The sequence below is a fragment of the Schistocerca nitens genome, chromosome 2, assembly GCF_023898315.1.
Source record: "Schistocerca nitens isolate TAMUIC-IGC-003100 chromosome 2, iqSchNite1.1, whole genome shotgun sequence".
Taxonomy (NCBI): Eukaryota; Metazoa; Arthropoda; class Insecta; order Orthoptera; family Acrididae; genus Schistocerca; species Schistocerca nitens.
The window spans coordinates 827,401,786-827,421,071 of NC_064615.1; the positions used below are offsets into that span (position 1 = coordinate 827,401,786).

The window sequence follows — 19,286 nt, forward strand, 5'->3', positions numbered from 1 at the left end:
ATCGATTCCTGCGCCGACCCACATCCCTTAGCCGTTTGGGTATCTAGTGCAATACTTCTACACTCCTGGAAATTGAAATAAGAACACCGTGAATTCATTGTCCCAGGAAGGGGAAACTTTATTGACACATTCCTGGGGTCAGATACATCACATGATCACACTGACAGAACCACAGGCACATAGACACAGGCAACAGAGTATGCACAATGTCGGCACTAGTACAGTGTATATCCACCTTTCGCAGCAATGCAGGCTGCTATTCTTCCATGGAGACGATCGTAGAGATGCTGGATGTAGTCCTGTGGAACGGCTTGCCATGCCATTTCCACCTGGCGCCTCAGTTGGACCAGCGTTCGTGCTGGACGTGCAGACCGCGTGAGACGACGCTTCATCCAGTCCCAAACATGCTCAATGGGGGACAGATCCGGAGATCTTGCTGGCCAGGGTAGTTGACTTACACCTTCTAGAGCACGTTGGGTGGCACGGGATACATGCGGACGTGCATTGTCCTGTTGGAACAGCAAGTTCCCTGGCCGGTCTAGGAATGGTAGAACGATGGGTTCGATGACGGTTTGGATGTACCGTGCACTATTCAGTGTCCCCTCGACGATCACCAGTGGTGTACGGCCTGTGTAGGAGATCGCTCCCCACACCATGATGCCGGGTGTTGGCCCTGTGTGCCTCGGTCGTATGCAGTCCTGATTGTGGCGCTCACCTGCACGGCGCCAAACACGCATACGACCATCATTGGCACCAAGGCAGAGGCGACTCTCATCGCTGAAGACGACACGTCTCCATTCGTCCCTCCATTCACGCCTGTCGCGACACCACTGGAGGCGGGCTGCACGATGTTGGGGCGTGAGCGGAAGACGGCCTAACGGTGTGCGGGACCGTAGCCCAGCTTCATGGAGACGGTTGCGAATGGTCCTCGCCGATACTCCAGGAGCAACAGTGTCCCTAATTTGCTGGGAAGTGGCGGTGCGGTTCCCTACGGCACTGCGTAGGATCCTACGGTCTTGGCGTGCATCCGTGCGTCGCTGCGGTCCGGTCCCAGGTCGACGGGCACGTGCACCTTCCGCCGACCACTGGCGACAACATCGATGTACTGTGGAGACCTCACGCCCCACGTGTTGAGCAATTCGGCGGTACGTCCACCCGGCCTCCCGCATGCCCACTATACGCCCTCGCTCAAAGTCCGTCAGCTGCACATACGGTTCACGTCCACGCTGTCGCGGCATGCTACCAGTGTTAAAGACTGCGATGGAGCTCCGTATGCCATGGCAAACTGGCTGATACTGACGGCGGCGGTGCACAAATGCTGCGCAGCTAGCGCCATTCGACGGCCAACACCGCGGTTCCTGGTGTGTCCGCTGTGCCGTGCGTGTGATCATTGCTTGTACAGCCCTCTCGTAGTGTCCGGAGCAAGTATGGTGGGTCTGACACACCGGTGTCAATGTGTTCTTTTTTCCATTTCCAGGAGTGTATAAGATATCTGCCTTGTTGCATTCTGTTTACACGTTCCTTCCATTTCTGCTTACATGTGTCGATGTTTTCTGTTACTGCAAACTTCTTAACATACAGGGAGTTACAAAAAGGTACGGCCAAACTTTCAAGAAACATTCCTCACACACAAAGAAAGAAAATATGTTATGTGGACATGTGTCCGGAAACGCTTACTTTACATGTTAGAGCTCATTTTATTACTTCTATTCAAATCACATTAATCATGGAATGGAAACACACAGCAACAGAACGTACCGGCGTGACTTCAAACACTTTGTTACAGGAAATGTTCAAAATGTCCTCCGTTAGCGAGGATACATGCATCCACCCTCCGTCGCATGGAATCCCTGGTGCGCTGTTGCAGCCCTGGAGAATGGCGTATTGTATCACAGCCGTCCACTATACGAGCACGAAGAGTCTCTGCATTTGATACCGGGGTTGCGTAGACAAGAGCTTTCAAATGCCCCCATAAATGAAAGTCAAGAGGGTTGAGGTCAGGAGAGCGTGGAGGCCATGGAATTGGTCCGCCTCTACCAATCCATCGGTCACCGAATCTGTTGTTGAGAAGCGTGCGAACACTTCGATTGAAATGTGCAGGAGCTCCATCGTGCATGAACCACATGTTGTGTCGTACTTGTAAAGGCACATGTTCTAGCAGCACAGGTAGAGTATCCCGTATGAAATCATGATAACTTGCTCCATTGAGCGTAGGTGGACGAAACTAAAATGAGCTCTAACATGGAAACTAAGCGTTTCCGGACACATGTCCACATAATATCTTTTCTTTATTTGTGTGTGAGGAATGTTTCCTGAAAGTTTGGCCGTACCTTTTTGCAACACCCTGTATATCTCAGTTTACACGCTTTACCTGATCTGAATAACTGGATTTCTGACGTTGCTATTCGATCTGTGTCTCCCATGCAATGGGAACTTCAGACGAGTAAAGTAGCAGTGGAGTAGCTAGTGTTTTGTAGAATTTCAGTTCTTTTTTTGTTGTCTGTTGTTTAACGTTATTTTTATTGTTCCATACACACCTTGAAATTTTTGCTTCATTCTTTACATGCGTATTATCATCAATAGAAATGTCGTAGGCAGTAAGTTGAAAATTACTTACTTGCTCGATTAACTAGTTTCTACTAGTATTTCACATTTACTGTTTTCCTCGGATTGCTACTATTTGTGTCTTCTCTGTAAACATTTTGAAATCAAAATTTTTACTACTTTTGGTTTAAATTAAAAGCATTTGCGATTCTTCTTCTATAGTGACTATTATAGTCTGGTAGTTACCATATATTAATGTTTTATATAATGTTCCATATCTAGTTTTATTCCTTTGTTACCTGTTCTTTTCTCATTTTACTTTTTAATGATGGCCTTTACACGAATAGGATAAAAGTGCTCCCTAAATGGGAATTTATATATATAAACCGTACAACAAATTTATTTTACCGTCCATTTCACTTGAATTTTTAATATTATTTATCGGAAACTTCTTTTCAATACTTTTTTGACAGCAGGGAATCACAGCATACAGCAGCGAATGAAATGGAGAGAAAAGCCAATCTACTTTCTCAGTGCATTTCGGTAGAGAGCACTTTGTACCCAATCGTGAACGAGAGAGTGTGTATTGTATAGTCTGTTCAGTCTATCATCTGTCAGCATGCCTCGAAGTGCCATTTAAATTCAGACAGTGGGCGCATTGTCACTTTACTGTACGAAAGTTTGTCAGCTCTGGATGTTGTCAGCCGAATTGGTGTACACCACGGTGAGGCCAATCTAAGTTTTAACCGTTTCCCTGAGACACGAAATATTGAAGAACTGCCTACCGATGGCCTTCCACAGCCAACAACACCAGTGACCGATGGCTACAAATACTGGCTCGCAGGTATCCAGAGCAGACTGAAATGTAACTGCTCGCTGCCTTTTTTTGTGGCTGTGTCGATCCCGGCAGTACGCAACCGATTAATTTACCCTATAGGCGTCCCTAGCGAGCAACAACACAAACTCCCTAGCAGCATGGCTCATGAATGACATGGGCAAAGAAACATCTGCAATGTTCGTCTTGCTGGGGTTAGAAGCTTCTATTGACGTTTAATTTGAATTTTCTACAATTGTGTGTTATCTTCCGAGGATCTCTACTTACTTCTATAATAAATTACACAAAACTTCTTGGTTGGTTTTCTATTTTAGGCTCAAAATTATAAGACGTGTACTTTATTTATTTTGTTTCTATCACTCACCTGAAAGTACATTACGTATGAAATTGGATTTATACAACTTGGCTTATTTTTATGCCATTTCATCGTTCTGCAGCATAAAATATGCGAAGTAGTCGGAGGAATTTGCTTAAAGAGTTGTTTTTCGAGGGTAGTGGCTGTGTATTTCCTGTACTTACGTTTTCCATCCAGTTGTACATGGTTGGTGTGCTTCCGTTTTCTGTTGTAATTATAATAAATTGTTTTACACTTGGGTTTATACTTCACACTCACCTGGTTTCACATTTCTTTTTAGACAAAAACGAGATTTGAGTAAATAATTACATCATACTCATCTAGACACGCTACGTTGTTGTAATAGCTCACTTGCTCATCGCTTTTGTTCTGTCCAGAGTGACGCTAGTTATTTTATGGATGTGTAGGTGTGCCTGTAGCAGGAAATATTGTGTGTGTGTGTTTGTTTGTGGAATGAGAGTGAGAGAGAGTGCGTTAGAAAAGGGCAGGGAGGATAGTTTCTATACATAATTCATTAAGTGTTGCAAACAGATGTTTGTTGTACAGCAATGTGTAGTTCTTCAAAACTTTCTATCCTTGTGTTACTAATTCTGTATATGGTAGTTCTCCTCTATTGTTTTTGATAGAGACCATTGCTTTCTCTGAGAATGTTGAGATCGATTTCAATAACATTTGGATGGTAGGCGAATCTCGTGTCTATGTGAGATGCTCAGAATATCTAGCTTTGAAATTTCTGCATGTTTGGCCTATCTACACACACTGGTATGACCTATAAGATAACTGGTAGATTCCAACTTTGGTGGATTTGTCCGTGGAATTATGGTTAAGGTTTAGATTTTTCTGTACTCTGTAGTTTGTGCGGAATGATATTTGTAGACCTTATTTAATCAGAATGTTTCCCACCCTGTGGACATTTTTGGTGCAATATTACAGAGATGAATGGCGTAAGTTTCTCTCTCCCGAAAAGTACAGGATTTGAAGTTACTATGAAATCCAGACCATTAGCTGCTTACAGGCGTTGATAAATATCAATGGGCACTGTTGAAAAAACTGTGCCTCGACCGGGACTCGAACACAGGATCTCCTGCTTACATGACAGAAGTTCTAACCGACCCATCGAGGACACAAAGGACTGTGTGACTGCAGGGAATTATCTCTGGCACGCTCCCCCGTGAGACCCATTTCCAACTTACGGCCCACACTACATTTGTAGTGCCCCTGCCCACTATAGTCATTACTCGCGGCAGTCAGTTTACCGATTCATTTAAGAGTTTGAGCAATGTGAGTGCATCCGCACTGAAGAAGATCATTGGCCGGTAAGACTTATCTATATCAAGATGGTATCTGTTCTTTCGGGCAGGCCACTGTGACCGAGCGGTTCTAGGCGCTTCAGTCCGGAACCGCGTTGCTGCTACGGCCGCAGGTTCGAATCCTGCCACGGGCATAGATGTGTCTGATGTCCTTAGTTAGGTTTAAGTAGTTCTCAGTCTAGGGTACTGACGACCCCAGATGTTTAGTCCCATGGTGCTTAGAGCGATTTGAACAATTTTTTTTGTTCTTTCTGACATGTCCGACTTACAGCAAACAGTTAGGTGGTTGGTTTTTAAGACCAGGAGCCGCACTATCCTTCAAATGGTTCAAATGGCTCTGAGCACTATGGGACTTAACATCTGAGGTCATCAGTCCCCTAGAACTTAGAACCACTTAAACCTAACTAACCTAAGGACATCACACACATCCATGCCCGAGGCAGGATTCGAACCTGCGGCCGTAGCGGTCGCGCGGTTCCAGACTGAAGTGTCTAGTACCGCTCGGCCACTCCGGCCGGCCGCACTATCCTCTTTGTCCTCGATGGCTCAGTCGGATAGGGCGTCTGCTATGTAAGCAGCAGATCCCGGGTTCGAGTTCTGATCGGGGCACACATTTTCAACTGTCCCCATTGATATTTATCAACGCCTGTAAGCAGCTAATCCTCTGGATTTCACAGTAATTTTATTCTTCGGGAGCTCTAAGATTTGGCAGACATCAGTTGCTAGCGCAGAGGAGTGAAGAGATTTTGAGATGATATCAAGCATGAATGGTGGACTATTCTTATCATTACCAAGTGTAATTTAAGAGTTGTGCTACATTGAGAGAGAATCCTCTAACATATTTTCCAGATTTGCAGTCAACAGTTAGGTGACTGGTTTGTTTTTTAAGACGTGTGTGAGCACAAGGAACACTTTATTGCTGGAGTCAGGAACAAACCGAACGTACTGTGTGGCGCAAACAAAAGTGGTCCAGACGAGTGGATACGATTTGTCGCAGCATTAGCGGAGGAGGAAAATACCTACAGCTACTTCGAACAGGATGGAGTCACTACCCACACACCCCGCCGAACCTTGGAGCACATTTTTACAATCTTCATGCTTGACAGAGTTGTTAGCAGTCTGGTCACGGCCCTAGCAGACCATCCAGGTTGCTTGATCTGTGATTGTGCGACGACTTTGTGCAGAGAGTCCTGAAGTCTAAGGCGTATCGCAACAACCCTCATAGTCTTTAAGAACTGCAGTGGAACATTTCGGATGATTGCAGCAATACCTGGAGTCCAGCTTAGACCCACCTTCAGCATCTTGCTGACTAAGGCCCAAAAGTGCCAAGAGATGAATGGTGATCACTTTCAACATCTATTATAGTCAGGTTAGTACTGTATTTCCTTTCTCATGCTGTGTTCCTTTGTACCTGCAACTAGTTATTGGTGCCACTTATATTTACCGCATCCTGTAGTTCCTTGCGGTACCCGTCAAAATGAATTCGAGTGGGCATACTTGGGGCCAGCTGAAACCAGCAGTGTACCGTTACTGGAATCGTCTCACATACTAGACGACATCAGGAGAGCCGTCATTAAGAACTGAAGCTGCCTTCAGCAGCAACGTTTTCGCCACCTGGAGGAATCCGTTCCGTAATTTTGATATCTTAGGTGTGTCATGATAATGAGGTCCCTTACTCCGATTAGCGTAGGGAACGATGCGGGAAACCCGCACCGCCGACTAGGCAAGGTCGTAGCGGAGGTGGTTTGCCATTGCCTTCCTCCGACCGTAGTGGGGATGAATGATGATGATGATGATGAAGACATCACAACAACACCCAGTCATCTCGAGGCAGGGAAAATCCCTGATCGCCCGGGAATCGAACCCGGGACCCCGTACGCGGGAAGAGAGAATGCTACCGCTAGACCACAAGCTGCGGATGTATAATGATTTGATATTTCAAATTAAATATTGTGATTATTGTTTGGTTGTCATTTCACAGTGAAGTTGGTGTTTAGCTCCATACGGCTTATTCTTTCATTATTAGCTCTCCTTGAACCTAAGTCCAAAGATGCTCAAAGTTATGAAGGTGGTACAAAGGTTTGATTAGCAGGTTATGTGCAACAAATATCTAGTGTCACTGCACCTGCAGATATCCTTGCCCTGTGCCACACATCGAGCAAACGTAGATGTGAGGGTAGGTAGTTATTACCACAAACCGAAGAGGTCTTTCTATATGGTGTGGCTGTGCAGTGGATCATCATACCCCCATTGCGCACTTGTCACAGTGTCGTATGCAAAGTGCAGTAACCATACGACCTGCAAGACAGACTGTCCCGTGCCCCAAACTACCATGATTATCTCCGTCTTGACTACTCATAGCTCAATTATCAAGCCACCTTTCTAAGGTCTGATAACACCTCCGTTACATAAAATGGCCATCTTTTCATATTACCGTGACGATAAAAGAGCAGATATCCCTGATATAACTGGCCATGAATGTCCAAACTGTGTTGCGAATTTAGTGTTGAGAGCATCGTCAAACCTGATGACGGTGGTATAGAACGCTTCGAAACGTCGTGTCTCTGAAATAAAAAAGCGACCAACAACCGTGTAGGAAGCCTGGCTTATATCTGTTTCGGCGCTGGGAGCCGGGCCCAGGTGGCGTGGCGGCTGATGGCTGGTGGTGGCGTGGTGGCGCTGCGCGGGCGCGAGCCTCACCTGCTCACCTCTGGCTGGGAGAGCACTGCTGCTTGCTGCCCACCACGCGCTTGTACAGCGTCAGCGCGTTGTGCAGGATGTTCAGCACCGACAGCGCGTGCACGCTCGACAGCACGTCTGCAACACGGCAAGGAACGACATCTGGTCACAGCCGGAGCAACAAAGCCACCGGACACTATTAAGACTGTGAAGTGGAGATGTGGAGACAGAGGTGAAAGGTAAGTAGAGAGAGTGATAGTGAGAGAGGGAACAAGGGGACAGAGAGAGAGAGAGAGAGAGAGAGAGAGAGAGAGAGAGTGAGAGAGAGGAATGAAGGGGAAAGAGAGAAGAAGAAGAAGAAGAATAGAGAGAGAGAGAGAGAGAAGAAACAAGGGGAAAAGAGAGAGAGAGAGAAAACAAGGGGAAAGAGAGAGAGATAAAGAGAGAGAGAGAGAGAGAGAGAGAGAGAGAGAGGTGAGTGAGAGAGAGAGGAAAGAAGGGGGAGAGACAAGGAGAGAGAGTGTGAGAGAGAGAGAGAGGGGTGAGAGAGAGAGGAAAGAAGAGGGAAGAGACAAGGAGAGAGAGAGAGAGAGAGAGAGAGAGAGAGAGAGAGAGAGGTGAGTGAGCGAGAGAGGAAAGAAGGGGGAAGAGACAAGGGGAGAGAGAGAGAGAGAGAGAGAGAGAGAGAGAGAGAGGAAAGAAGGGGGAAGAGACAAGGGAGAGAGAGAGAGGAAAGAAGGGGAAAGAGGCAGAGAGAGAGAGAGAGAGAGAGAGAGAGAGAGAGAGAGAGAGAGAGAGAGTGAATGAGGAGGGAGGGCTGTGGCAGGAGACAGAGGGAATAAGGGGACAAAATTTAGCACTGAGTAAGGCTATATAGCTATTATGGACTAGTCTACACATTTTTTGTCTCACATCGTATTTATCCAGGTTTTATTTCTGAATAATCTACGCTATCCCCTTCATTCTGTGGACTACCACTTACAGAGCGCCATACTTGACGTGAGTGGTGGGGAGTGGGACTGAGGCAGTCACCTTTCCACTGTGAATTGTTAAGCAGAAACTCTTTGAGCAGTTTTGCAAGTATTACTATACACTGTAGTGACGAAAGTCATGGGATAGCTATATGCACATCTAGAGATGACAGCAGCATCGCGTACACAAGGTACAAAAGGGCAGTGCATTGGCAAAACTGTCATTCGTATACAGGTAATTCATGTGAAAAGGTTTCCGGAATGGTTATAACATCACAACAGTAATTAACAGACTTTGAGCCGGCCGTAGTGGCCGAGCGGTTCTAGGCGCTTCAGTCTGGAACCGCGCGACCGCTACGGTCGCAGGTTCGAATCCTGCCTCGGGCATGGATGTGTGTGTTGTCTTTAGGTTGTTGTTGTTGTTGTGATCTTCAGTCCTGAGACTGGTTTGATGCAGCTCTCCATGCTACTCTATCATGTGCAAGCTTCATCTCCCAGTACTTACTGCAACCAACGTTCTTCTGAATCTGCTTAGTGTATTCATTTCTTGATCTCCCTCTATGATTTTTACCCTCCACACTGCCCTCCAATGCTAAATTTGTGATCCCTCGATGCCTCAGAACATGTCCTATCAACCGGTCCCTTCTTCTTGTCAAGTTTTGCCACAAACTCCTCTCCTCCCCAATTCTATTCAGTATCTCCGCATTAGTTATGTGATCTACCCATCTAATCTTCAGCATTCTTCTGTAGCACCACTTTTCGAAAGCTTCTATTCTCTTCTTGTCTAAACTATTTATCGTCCATGTTTCACTTCCATACATGGCTACACTCCATACACTTTCAGAAACGACTTCCTGACACTTAAATCTATACTCGATGTTAACAAATTTTTCTTCTTCAGAAACGCTTTTCTTGCCATTGCTAGTCTACATTTTATATCCTCTCTACTTCGACCATCATCAGCTATTTTGCTCCCCAAATAGCAAACCTCCTTTACTACTTTAAGTGGCTCATTTCCTAATCTAATTCCCTCAGCATCACCCGACTTAATTCGACTACATTCCATTATCCTAGTTCATCTTATATCCTCCTTTCAAGACCCTGTCCATTCCATTCAACTGCTCTTCCAAGTCCTTTGCTGTCTCTGACAGAATTACAATGTCATCGGCGAACCTCAAAGCTTTTATTTCTTCTCCATGGATTTTAATACCTACTCCGAATTTTTCTTTTGTTTCCTTTACTGCTTGCTCAATATACAGACAGAATAACATCGGGGACAGGCTACAACCCTGTCTCACTCCCTTCCCAACCGCTGCTTCCCTTTCATGTCCCTCGACTCTTATAACTGCCATCTGGCTTCTGTACAAATTGTAAATAGCCTTTGGCTCCCTGTATTTTACGCCTGCCACCTTTAGAATTTTAAAGAGGGTATTCCAGTTAACGTTGTCAAAAGCTTTCTCTAAGTCTACAAATGCTAGAAACGTAGGTTTGCCTTTTCTTAATTTTTCTTCTAAGATAAGTCGTAAGGTTAGTATTGCCTCACGTGTTCCAACATTTCTACGGAATCCAAACTGATCTTCCCCGAGGTCCGCTTCTACCAGTTTTTCCATTCGTATGTAAAGAATTCGCGTTAGTATTTTGCAGCTGTAGCTTATTAAACTGTTCGGTAATTTTTACATCTGTCAACACCTGCTTTCTTTGGGATTGGAATTATTATATTCTTCTTGAAGTCTGAGGGTATTTCGCCTGTTTCATACATCTTGCTCACCAGATGGTAGAGTTTTGTCAGGACTGGCTCTCCCGAGGCCGTCAGTAGTTCCAATGGAATGTTGTCTACTCCGGGGGCCTTGTTTCGACTCAGGTCTTTCAGTGCTCTGTCAAACTCTTCACGCAGTATCGTATCTCCCATTTCATCTTCATCTACATCCTCTTCCATTTCCAAAATATTGTCCTCAAGTACGTCGCCCTTGTATAGACCTTCTATGTACTCCTTCCACCTTTCTGCTTTCCCTTCTTTGCTTAGAACTGGGTTTCCATCTGAGCTCTTGATATTCATACAAGTGGTTCTCTTTTCTCCAAAGGTCTCTTTAGTTTTCCTGTAGGCAGTATCTATCTTACCCCTAGTGAGATAAACCTCTACATCCTTACATTTGTCCTCTAGCCATCCCTGCTTAGCCATTTTGCACTTCCTGTCGATCTTATTTTTGAGACATTTATATTCCTTTTTGCCTGCTTCATTTACTGCATTTTTATATTTTCTCCTTTCATCCATTAAATTCAATATTTCTTCTGTTACCCAAGGATTTCTACTAGCCCTCGTCTTTTTATCTACTTGATCCTCTGCTGCCTTCACTACTTCATCCCTCAGAGCTACCCATTCTTCTTCTACTGTATTTCTTTCCCCCATTTGTGACAATTGTTCCCTTATACTCCCCCTGAAACTCTGTACAACCTCTGGTTTAGTCAGTTTATCCAGGTCCCATCTCCTTAAATTCCCACCTTTTTGCAGTTTCTTCTGTTTTAATCTACAGCTCATAACCAATAGATTGAAGTCAGAGTCCACATCTGCCCCTGGAAATGCCATACAATTTAATACCTGGTTCCTAAATCTCTATCTGATACCTTCTAGTATTTCCAGGATTCTTCCATCTGTACAACCTTCTTTTATGATTCTTGAACCAAGTGTTAGCTATGATTAAGTTATGCTCTGTGCAAAACTCTACCAGACGGCTTCCTCTTTCATTTCTTTCTCCCAATCCATATTCACCTACTATGTTTCCTTCTCTCCCTTTTCCTACTCTCGAATTCTAGTCACCCATGACCATTAAATTTTCATCTCCCTTCACTACCTGAATAATTTCTTTTATCTCATCATACATTTCATCAATTTCTTCATCATCTGTAGAGCTAGTTGGCATATAAACTTGTACTATTGCAGTAGGTGTGGGCTTCGTGTCTATCTTGGCCACAATAATGCGTTCACTGTGCTGTTTGTAGTAGCTTACCCGCACTCCTATTTTTTTTATTCATTATTAAACCTACTCCTGCATTACCCCTATTTGATTTTGTATTTATAACTCTGTATTCACCTGACCAAAAGTCTTGTTCCTCCTGCCACTGAACGTCACTAATTCCCACTACATCTAACGTTAACCTATCCATTTCTCTTTTTAAGTTTTCTAACCTACCTGCCCGATTAAGGGATCTGACATACCACGCTCCGATCCGCAAAACGCCAGTTTTCTTTCTCCTGATAACGACGTCCTCCCCGCCCTGAGATCCGAATGGGGGACTATTTTACCTCCGGAATGTTTTACCCAAGAGGACGCCATCATCATTTAATCATACAGTAAAGCTGCATGCCCTCGGGAAAAATTACGGCTGTATTTTCCCCTTGCTTTCAGCCGTTCGCAGTACCAGCACAGCAAGGCCGTTTTGGTTAGTGTTACAAGGTCAGATCAGTCAATCATCCAGACTATTGCCCCTCCTTAGGTTAGTTAGGTTTAAGTGGTTCTAAGTTCTAGGGAACTGATGCCCTCAGATGTTAAGTCCCATAGTGCTCAGAGGCATTTGAACCATTTTTGAACAGACATTGAACGCGGAACTGTAGTGGTAGCTAGACTCATAAAACCTTCCATTTCGGAAACAGTTAGGAAATTCAGTATTTCGAGATCCACAGTGTCAAGGGTGTGCCGAGAATACCAAATTTCAGGCATTACCTCTCACCACGGATAAAGCAATTGTTGATGGTGTTCGCTTAACGACCGAGAGCAGCGGCGTTTGCATAGAGTTGTCAGTGCAAACAGACAAGTAACACTGCGCGAAATACCTACAGATATCAATGTGGACGTGCGACGAACGTATCCGTTTGGACAGTGCGGTGAAATCTGGTATTAATACGCTATTGCAGCAGACGACCGACGCGAATATCTGTGCTAACAATGCGACATTGCCTACAGCGCCTGTCCTATGCTTGTAAACGTATCCGTTGGACCCTAGACGGTTGGAAAACGGTGGCCCGGTCAGATGAGTCCCGATCTGAGATGGTAAGAGCTGATGGTAGAGTTCGAGTGTGGTGCAGACTCCACGAAGCCATGGACCCAAGTTGTCAACAAAGCACTGTACATGCTGGTGGTGGTTTGAGAATGGTGTGGGTTGTGTTTACATGGAATGGACTCAGGCTTCTCGTCCAAATTAACCGATTGTTGATTGGTTATTTTCGACTACGTGGAGACTATTTCCAGCTATTCATGGACTTCATGTTCTCAAGCAAAGATGGAATTTTTATGGATGATAATGCGCCATCTCACCCAACCACAATTCTTCGCGATTGTTTTGAAGAAAATATTGGACAATTTGAGCTAGTGGTTTGGCCACCCAGATCGCCCGACTTGAATCCCATCGAAGTCTTATCGGACATAATCCAGAGATCTGTTCGTGCACAGAATCCGCCTCGGTAATGTTGACTTCCGCAGTTATGGACGTCTATAGAGGCAGCACGATGGCTCAGTATTTCTGCAGGGGACTTCCAAAGACTTGTTGAGTCCATGCCAAGTCGAGTTGCTGCACTAACCAAGGTAACAGGAGGTCCTACATGATATTAGGAAGTATGCTATGATATTCGTTATCTCAGTGACGATACTATTTTCAGTGTCTCTATTCTTCGAAACATTTTTAAGAATTCTTTGTACAAAATTTTTTTTGTTAATGTTTTACGGATTGACGGAAGATGCGAAACCGGACGTGACGTTAAACAAAAGTTTTTTACAGCCAGTGCGGATCATTTCCCTCAAAGTTTGGAAATCTAGCTGTGTTGCCCGATTTTTAAAGTAACATGCGCAAGATGAAATTTTTCCATTAGCAGAATGAGATTTTCACTCTGCAGCGGAATGTGCGCTGATATGAAACTTCCTGGCAGATTAAAACTGTGTGCCCGACCGAGACTCGAACTCGGGACCTTTGCCTTTCGCGGGCAAGTGCTCTACAAAGTGAGCTACCGAAGCACGACTCACGCCCTGTACTCACAGCTTTACTTCTGCCAGTATCTCGTCTCCTACCTTCCAAACTTTACAGAAGAGCTTCTGTAAAGTCTGGAAGGTAGGAGACGAGATACTGGCAGAAGTAAAGCTGTGAGTACAGGGCGTGAGTCGTGCTTCGGTAGCTCAGATGGTAGAGCACTTGCCCGCGAAAGGCAAAGGTCCCGAGTTCGAGTCTCGGTCGGGCACACAGTTTTAATCTGCCAGGAAGTTTCATGTTTTCATTAGTTGGCGGCCATCTGTTTTTAAGGCGTGACACATACATTATGTGAACAAAAGTATCCGGACACTTGGCTGAAAATGACTTACAAGTTCGTGGCGCCCTCCATCGGTAATGCTGGCATTCACTATGGTGTTGGCCCACCCTTAGCCGTGATGACAGCTTCCACTTTCGCAGGTGCTGGAAGTTTCTTGGGGAATGGCAGCCTATTCTTCACGGAGTGCTGCACTGAGAAGAGATATTGATATCGGTCGGTGAGGCCTGGCACTACGTCGGCGTTCCACAACATCCCAAAGCCATTCTATAGGATTCAGGTCAGGACTCTGTGCAGGCTAGTCGACTACAGGGATGTTATCGTCGTGTAACCACTCCGCCACAGACCGTGCATTATGAACAGGTGCACGATCGTGTTGAAAGATGCAATCGCCATCCCCGAATTGCTCTTCAACAGGGAAGGTGCTTAAAATATCAATGTTGACCTGTGCTGTGACAGTATCAAGCAAAACAACAAGGGGTGCAAGCACCCACTATGAAAAACTCGACCACACTATAACATCACCGCCTCCGAATTTTACTGCTCAATCGTCCAATGTTTACGCTCCTTACACCAAGCAAGGAGTCGTTTGGCATTTACCGGCGTGATTTGTGGCTTATGAGCAGCCGCTCGACCATGAAATCCAAGTTTTCTCATTTCCCGCCTAACTGATGCAGTTTGGAATTCCTGTGTAATGGTCTGGATAGATGTCTGCCTATAACACTTTACGACCCTCTTCAACTGTCGGCTGTCTCTGTTAGTAACAGACGAGGTCGGCCTGTACGCTTTTGTACTGTACGTATCCCTTCAGGTTTCCACTTCGCTATCACACCGGAAACAGAGGACCTATGGATGTTTAGGAGTTGAGGAAATATCGCGTATAGACGTATGACACAAGTGACACCCAATAACCTGACTACGTTCGAAGTCCGCGAGTTCCGCGGAGCGTCCCATTCTGCTCGCTCACGCTGTCTAATGACTACTGAGGTCGCTGATACGGAGTACCTGGCAGTGAGTGGCAGCACAATGCACCTAATATGAAAAACGTATGTTTCTGGGGGTGTCCGGATACTTTTGATCACATAGTGTAGTCGCGCAAGAAGCCTGCAATTATTGTACAGATAGCAAGCAAGTATTTTGTACCTCTTTTTGGCCCCTGATAACAACTTGTTAAAAATTTATTTATTAAGCACAATCGTTAAGACTGAAATCCTGTATTAAATTGTTTTATGTGATTTTCTAATGAAATGATATGCCTAAATCAGGCAAGTGAGTAAATTTTTAACAACTGGGCTGTTCTTATTAGATGTCGAAAACGGGGGAAAATTACATGCTCGTTACAGACAGCTTGCAGACATTTGCCTAAGATCCAGTGCTCTTTCAGAGCGACTCTTTCGCAAAACATCCTCAGTTATTAGCTACGTACAATTCAGTCTCTGCCTTGCCATATAGTTTTGAACCTCTATGGCTCGGCATAGTACGAAGGAAGTTATTCGCTGGTGTTCTAGCTTCCTGTCCCTTCTTCTAATCTTTTTCAAGATATTCCCTTCCTCACCGATTGTGCATAGAACCTAATTTATTACCTTTTCAATTCAATAAACTTTACCAACAGACGTACACTTTAAGATATTTTATTCTGAAAGCAACCAGTTTCGACAATTCATTTTGCCATCTTCATGCAACATACGTTTTTTTTTTCAAATCAATGAACAATATCGTATAGCGCCATAAAGCTGGATACTGTGAATTCCAATCATTGTGCAGCTGGTTCATACGAAAGCGTGATAGCAAAGAAAGCGTATGGGGCCCGAAGATGACAAAATGAGTTGCCGAAACTGGTTGCTTACAGAATACAATAAAATATCTTAAAGAGAACTGCTTTTGGTAAAATTTATTGAATTGAAAAGTACTACCAGCCGATGACCCCTGGCCATAGTGGACCAACAGAGATTAATTTATTACCTGTCCACCTAATTTTAATATTTAAATTCTCTGAAAGTTTCTAGCAGATTAAAGCCTGTGTTTGACACTGATAGGTATTTTCGTGACGAATGATCCCTTCGCCTGTGCTTATCTGCTTCATACGAGGGTTATTCGGAAAGTAAGGAACGACTGGTCGCAAAATGGGAAACCACAGTGAAAAGCCGATGAAGTTTTGCACAGGTTCTTTTTAATTCAGAGCACACAGGGAGCACATAAGGATATCTAAAAAAAAAAAAAAATAGTGTCTCCCACTAAGTACGAGGGTTTGGTGAGAAATTTCGCCTGAAGCTATGCAGCCAACATTAAATAAGTGTCGTGCGTTTTATTCTCCAAGACAGTCCTCAGCCACATTCCGCAGGGGCAATGAAGATTCTCCTGCATTGTTTTCAATTGGAAATGTTTCATTACCCACAATACAGCCCGTAATTGTCTCCCTCTGAGTTTCATATCTGCCCACATGAACCGCTGGCTATGAAGACAAAATTTTGGCACAGATAACGAGCTGTAGGCCAGTGTAGAGAATTGGCGGAAAGCACTGGCGGCTTTCTTCTATAACGAGGGTATGGGAATGTTGGTACAGCGCTACGGCAAACGTCTAAGTCGGATCGGCGACTATGGAGATAAGTAGCTGGAAGTTGTAGCTAACTGTTGCAAATAAAACAGTTTCAATCTTCACTGTGGTTTCCTTTTCGCGACCTATCGTACCTTTTTTTCCGAACAGCCCTCGTACGTTCTTTTTCCTTCGTCCATCTTGCGGCATTTTGCTCCCAAAATATCGGAATGCCTCCAGTTTGTCTACCACACAGTTCTTCATTGTTAAGACTGAAATCCTGTATTAAATTGTTTTACGTGATTTTCCGATAAAATGAAATGCCTAAAACAAGCAAGTGAGTAAATTTTTAACAACTGGGCTGTTCTTATTAGATGCCAAAAACGGTGGAAAATTACATGCCCGGTACAGATTGCTTGCTGGCATTTGCCTAAAACCCAGTGCTCTTTCAGAGCGTGACGCTGATTTTTTTTTTTTTTTTCGTTTGATATTCCTCAATTCATTCCTCTATGGTGTACTCACTATATTGAAACTCATCAGCCAAATGTGCTAATACGTTTCATATTACTCTGTTATTGCCCCGATTAATAGATACCTATATGTTGCTATTATGGGTAACGATAATAATTAGGAAGGTCGAGCCGCTAACACCCACCGCTTCTTTTTTCACATAACTGTTCAGTTCCATGTTCTTGATTTATTGAGCTGCACGTCTCCGCTGAGGAAGTGGAGGAGATCTGTATCCGGGGTGTGGGAAGCCATTTGCGGACGCCGGACGCGTGCCGGGGGTCGGACCAACTTCTGGAAGGAAGCCACTCGGGGCAGAGGGCAGCGACCCGAGTGGCAGCATCCAGCTGGAGTCTGCGGTCACGGCAGCGCCAAGAGGTCACGTGCGTTCTCTTGTCTTCAGAGTTGCGAACTCCGTCCTGCGCGGCTGTGGGAACAATGCAGTGCGTGGCGTTCCCGCAAAATGAGCTGTTTTACGAGCCGCTATCTCAGTTAAAAGAACATCTACGCGGTGGCTTTCTTGCTGAGAAGCCTTTCAAGATACCTGGAGGCAGTCTTGCAGGGGCAAACATAACGATCTGGCGGTTTTCGCATGAAAAAGTTACCTGACAGGTACTGTTAAGGTCTCTCTCCTTTTTGTAGAAGGGAAATAGCGTCGTCTAGGCGCAGAAGCACGGAAACAACAGAATTCTTTCTCATATGACATAAATTCTTGGTGGAGGCAGGACAGGGTCGCAATGGTAAATATTAAATCACGCCCGGAATGACTTTATTGATCATACGACGGGATTCGGAATTTATACACCATCAGATGTCTACAAAAAATCAGGTACAAAAATATCTTATAAAACATAGTAATGAATGGCTATAGCATTCCACTTTGATTGAAAAACACCTGGCACAAACTATGATACACCTATCCAGGAGCTAATGCTGCGCGTAGATATACGTTTCCAGTTGTATGTGAGACAAATATTCGCTGACATAATTCTGCAGGATGCGGACGAAGACGACAATTTTGCTACTTTGCTGCTAGGTGGGGTGTTACAAAATGTATAGTGAGGCCTAGGCACAACAACTACTGTACGTTTGGCCCGCCCGGTTGGCCGTGCGGTCTAACGCACGGCTTTCCGGGCGGGAAGGAACGCCTGGTCCCCGGCACGAATCCGCCCGGCGGACTTGTGTCGAGGTCCGGTGAACCGGCCAGTCTGTCGATGGGTTTTAGGCGGTTTTCCATCTGCCTCGGTGAATGCGGGCTGGTTCCCCTTATTCCGCCTCAGTTACACTATGTCGGCGATTGCTGCACAAACAATTTCTCCACGTACGCGTACACCACCAATACTCTACCACACAAGCATAGGGGGTTACACTCGTCTGTTGGGAGACCTTCCCTGGGGGGTCCACCGGGGCCGAACTGCACGATAACCCTGGGTTCGGTGTTGGGCGGCGGAGGGGTGAAGTGGACTGCGGTAGTCATCAGTTAAATCTATTTTGCAGCGAGATTAGCTGCTGGGCACGAAAACAAGCGGCGCGCAGGTCGACCCTCCGACGATATCGAGATAATACTTCAAACAGAATCGTGCATTTGCTAATGTGTTTGTGTGTGTGTGTGTGTGTGTCTGTGTGTGTGTGTGTGTGTGTGTGTGTGAGTGAAGTATACCATATTAGACGGAGGGGTCCGACAGCCCTTTAATTCTAGTCATTCCACCAGGAAGGAGGTACACGGCTCGTGTTGTCTGTAGTTCAACTATGCCTAGACGGTCAGTACCGCGGTTCGATCGCGTACGCATTGTTACTTTGTGACAGGAAGGGCCGTCAACAAGGGAAGTGTCCAGGCGTTTCGGGGTGAACCAAAGCGATGTTCATCGAACATGGAGGAGATACAGGAACTGTTGATGACATGCCTCGCTCCGACCGGCCGAGGGCTACTACTGCATTGGATGACCGCTACCTGCAGATTATGGCTCGCAGGAACCATGACGGTAACGCCATCATGTTGAATAATGCTTTTCGCGCAGCCACAGGACGTCCTGTTAGGATTCAAACTGTGCTCAATAGGCTGCATGATGCGCAACTTCACTCCAGATGTCCATGGCGAGGTCCATCGTTGCATCCACGAGACCATGCAGCGCGTTAGAGATGGGCGCAACAACTTGCCGAATGGACCTCTCAGGATTGTCTCAAAAATGGTTCAAATGGCTCTAAGCACTATGGGACTTAACATCTGAGGCTTCAGTCCCCTAGACTTCGAACTAGTTAAAC

At 45.3% G+C, this 19,286-nt stretch overlaps 1 protein-coding gene across 1 annotated transcript in view; it reads right to left on the reverse strand.

Annotated features, from left to right (window-relative positions):
* The window catches only part of LOC126235364 (uncharacterized), a gene marked incomplete at its 3' end in the record, with an annotated part of 1,261,863 nt that overhangs the window by 616,201 nt on the left and 626,376 nt on the right, over positions 1–19,286 (reverse strand). Inside the window, exon 22 of the mRNA XM_049944087.1 lies at positions 7,753–7,861. Within this exon, the coding sequence (XP_049800044.1) occupies positions 7,753–7,861 (109 nt within the window). The remainder of the gene's footprint in view (positions 1–7,752; positions 7,862–19,286) is intronic.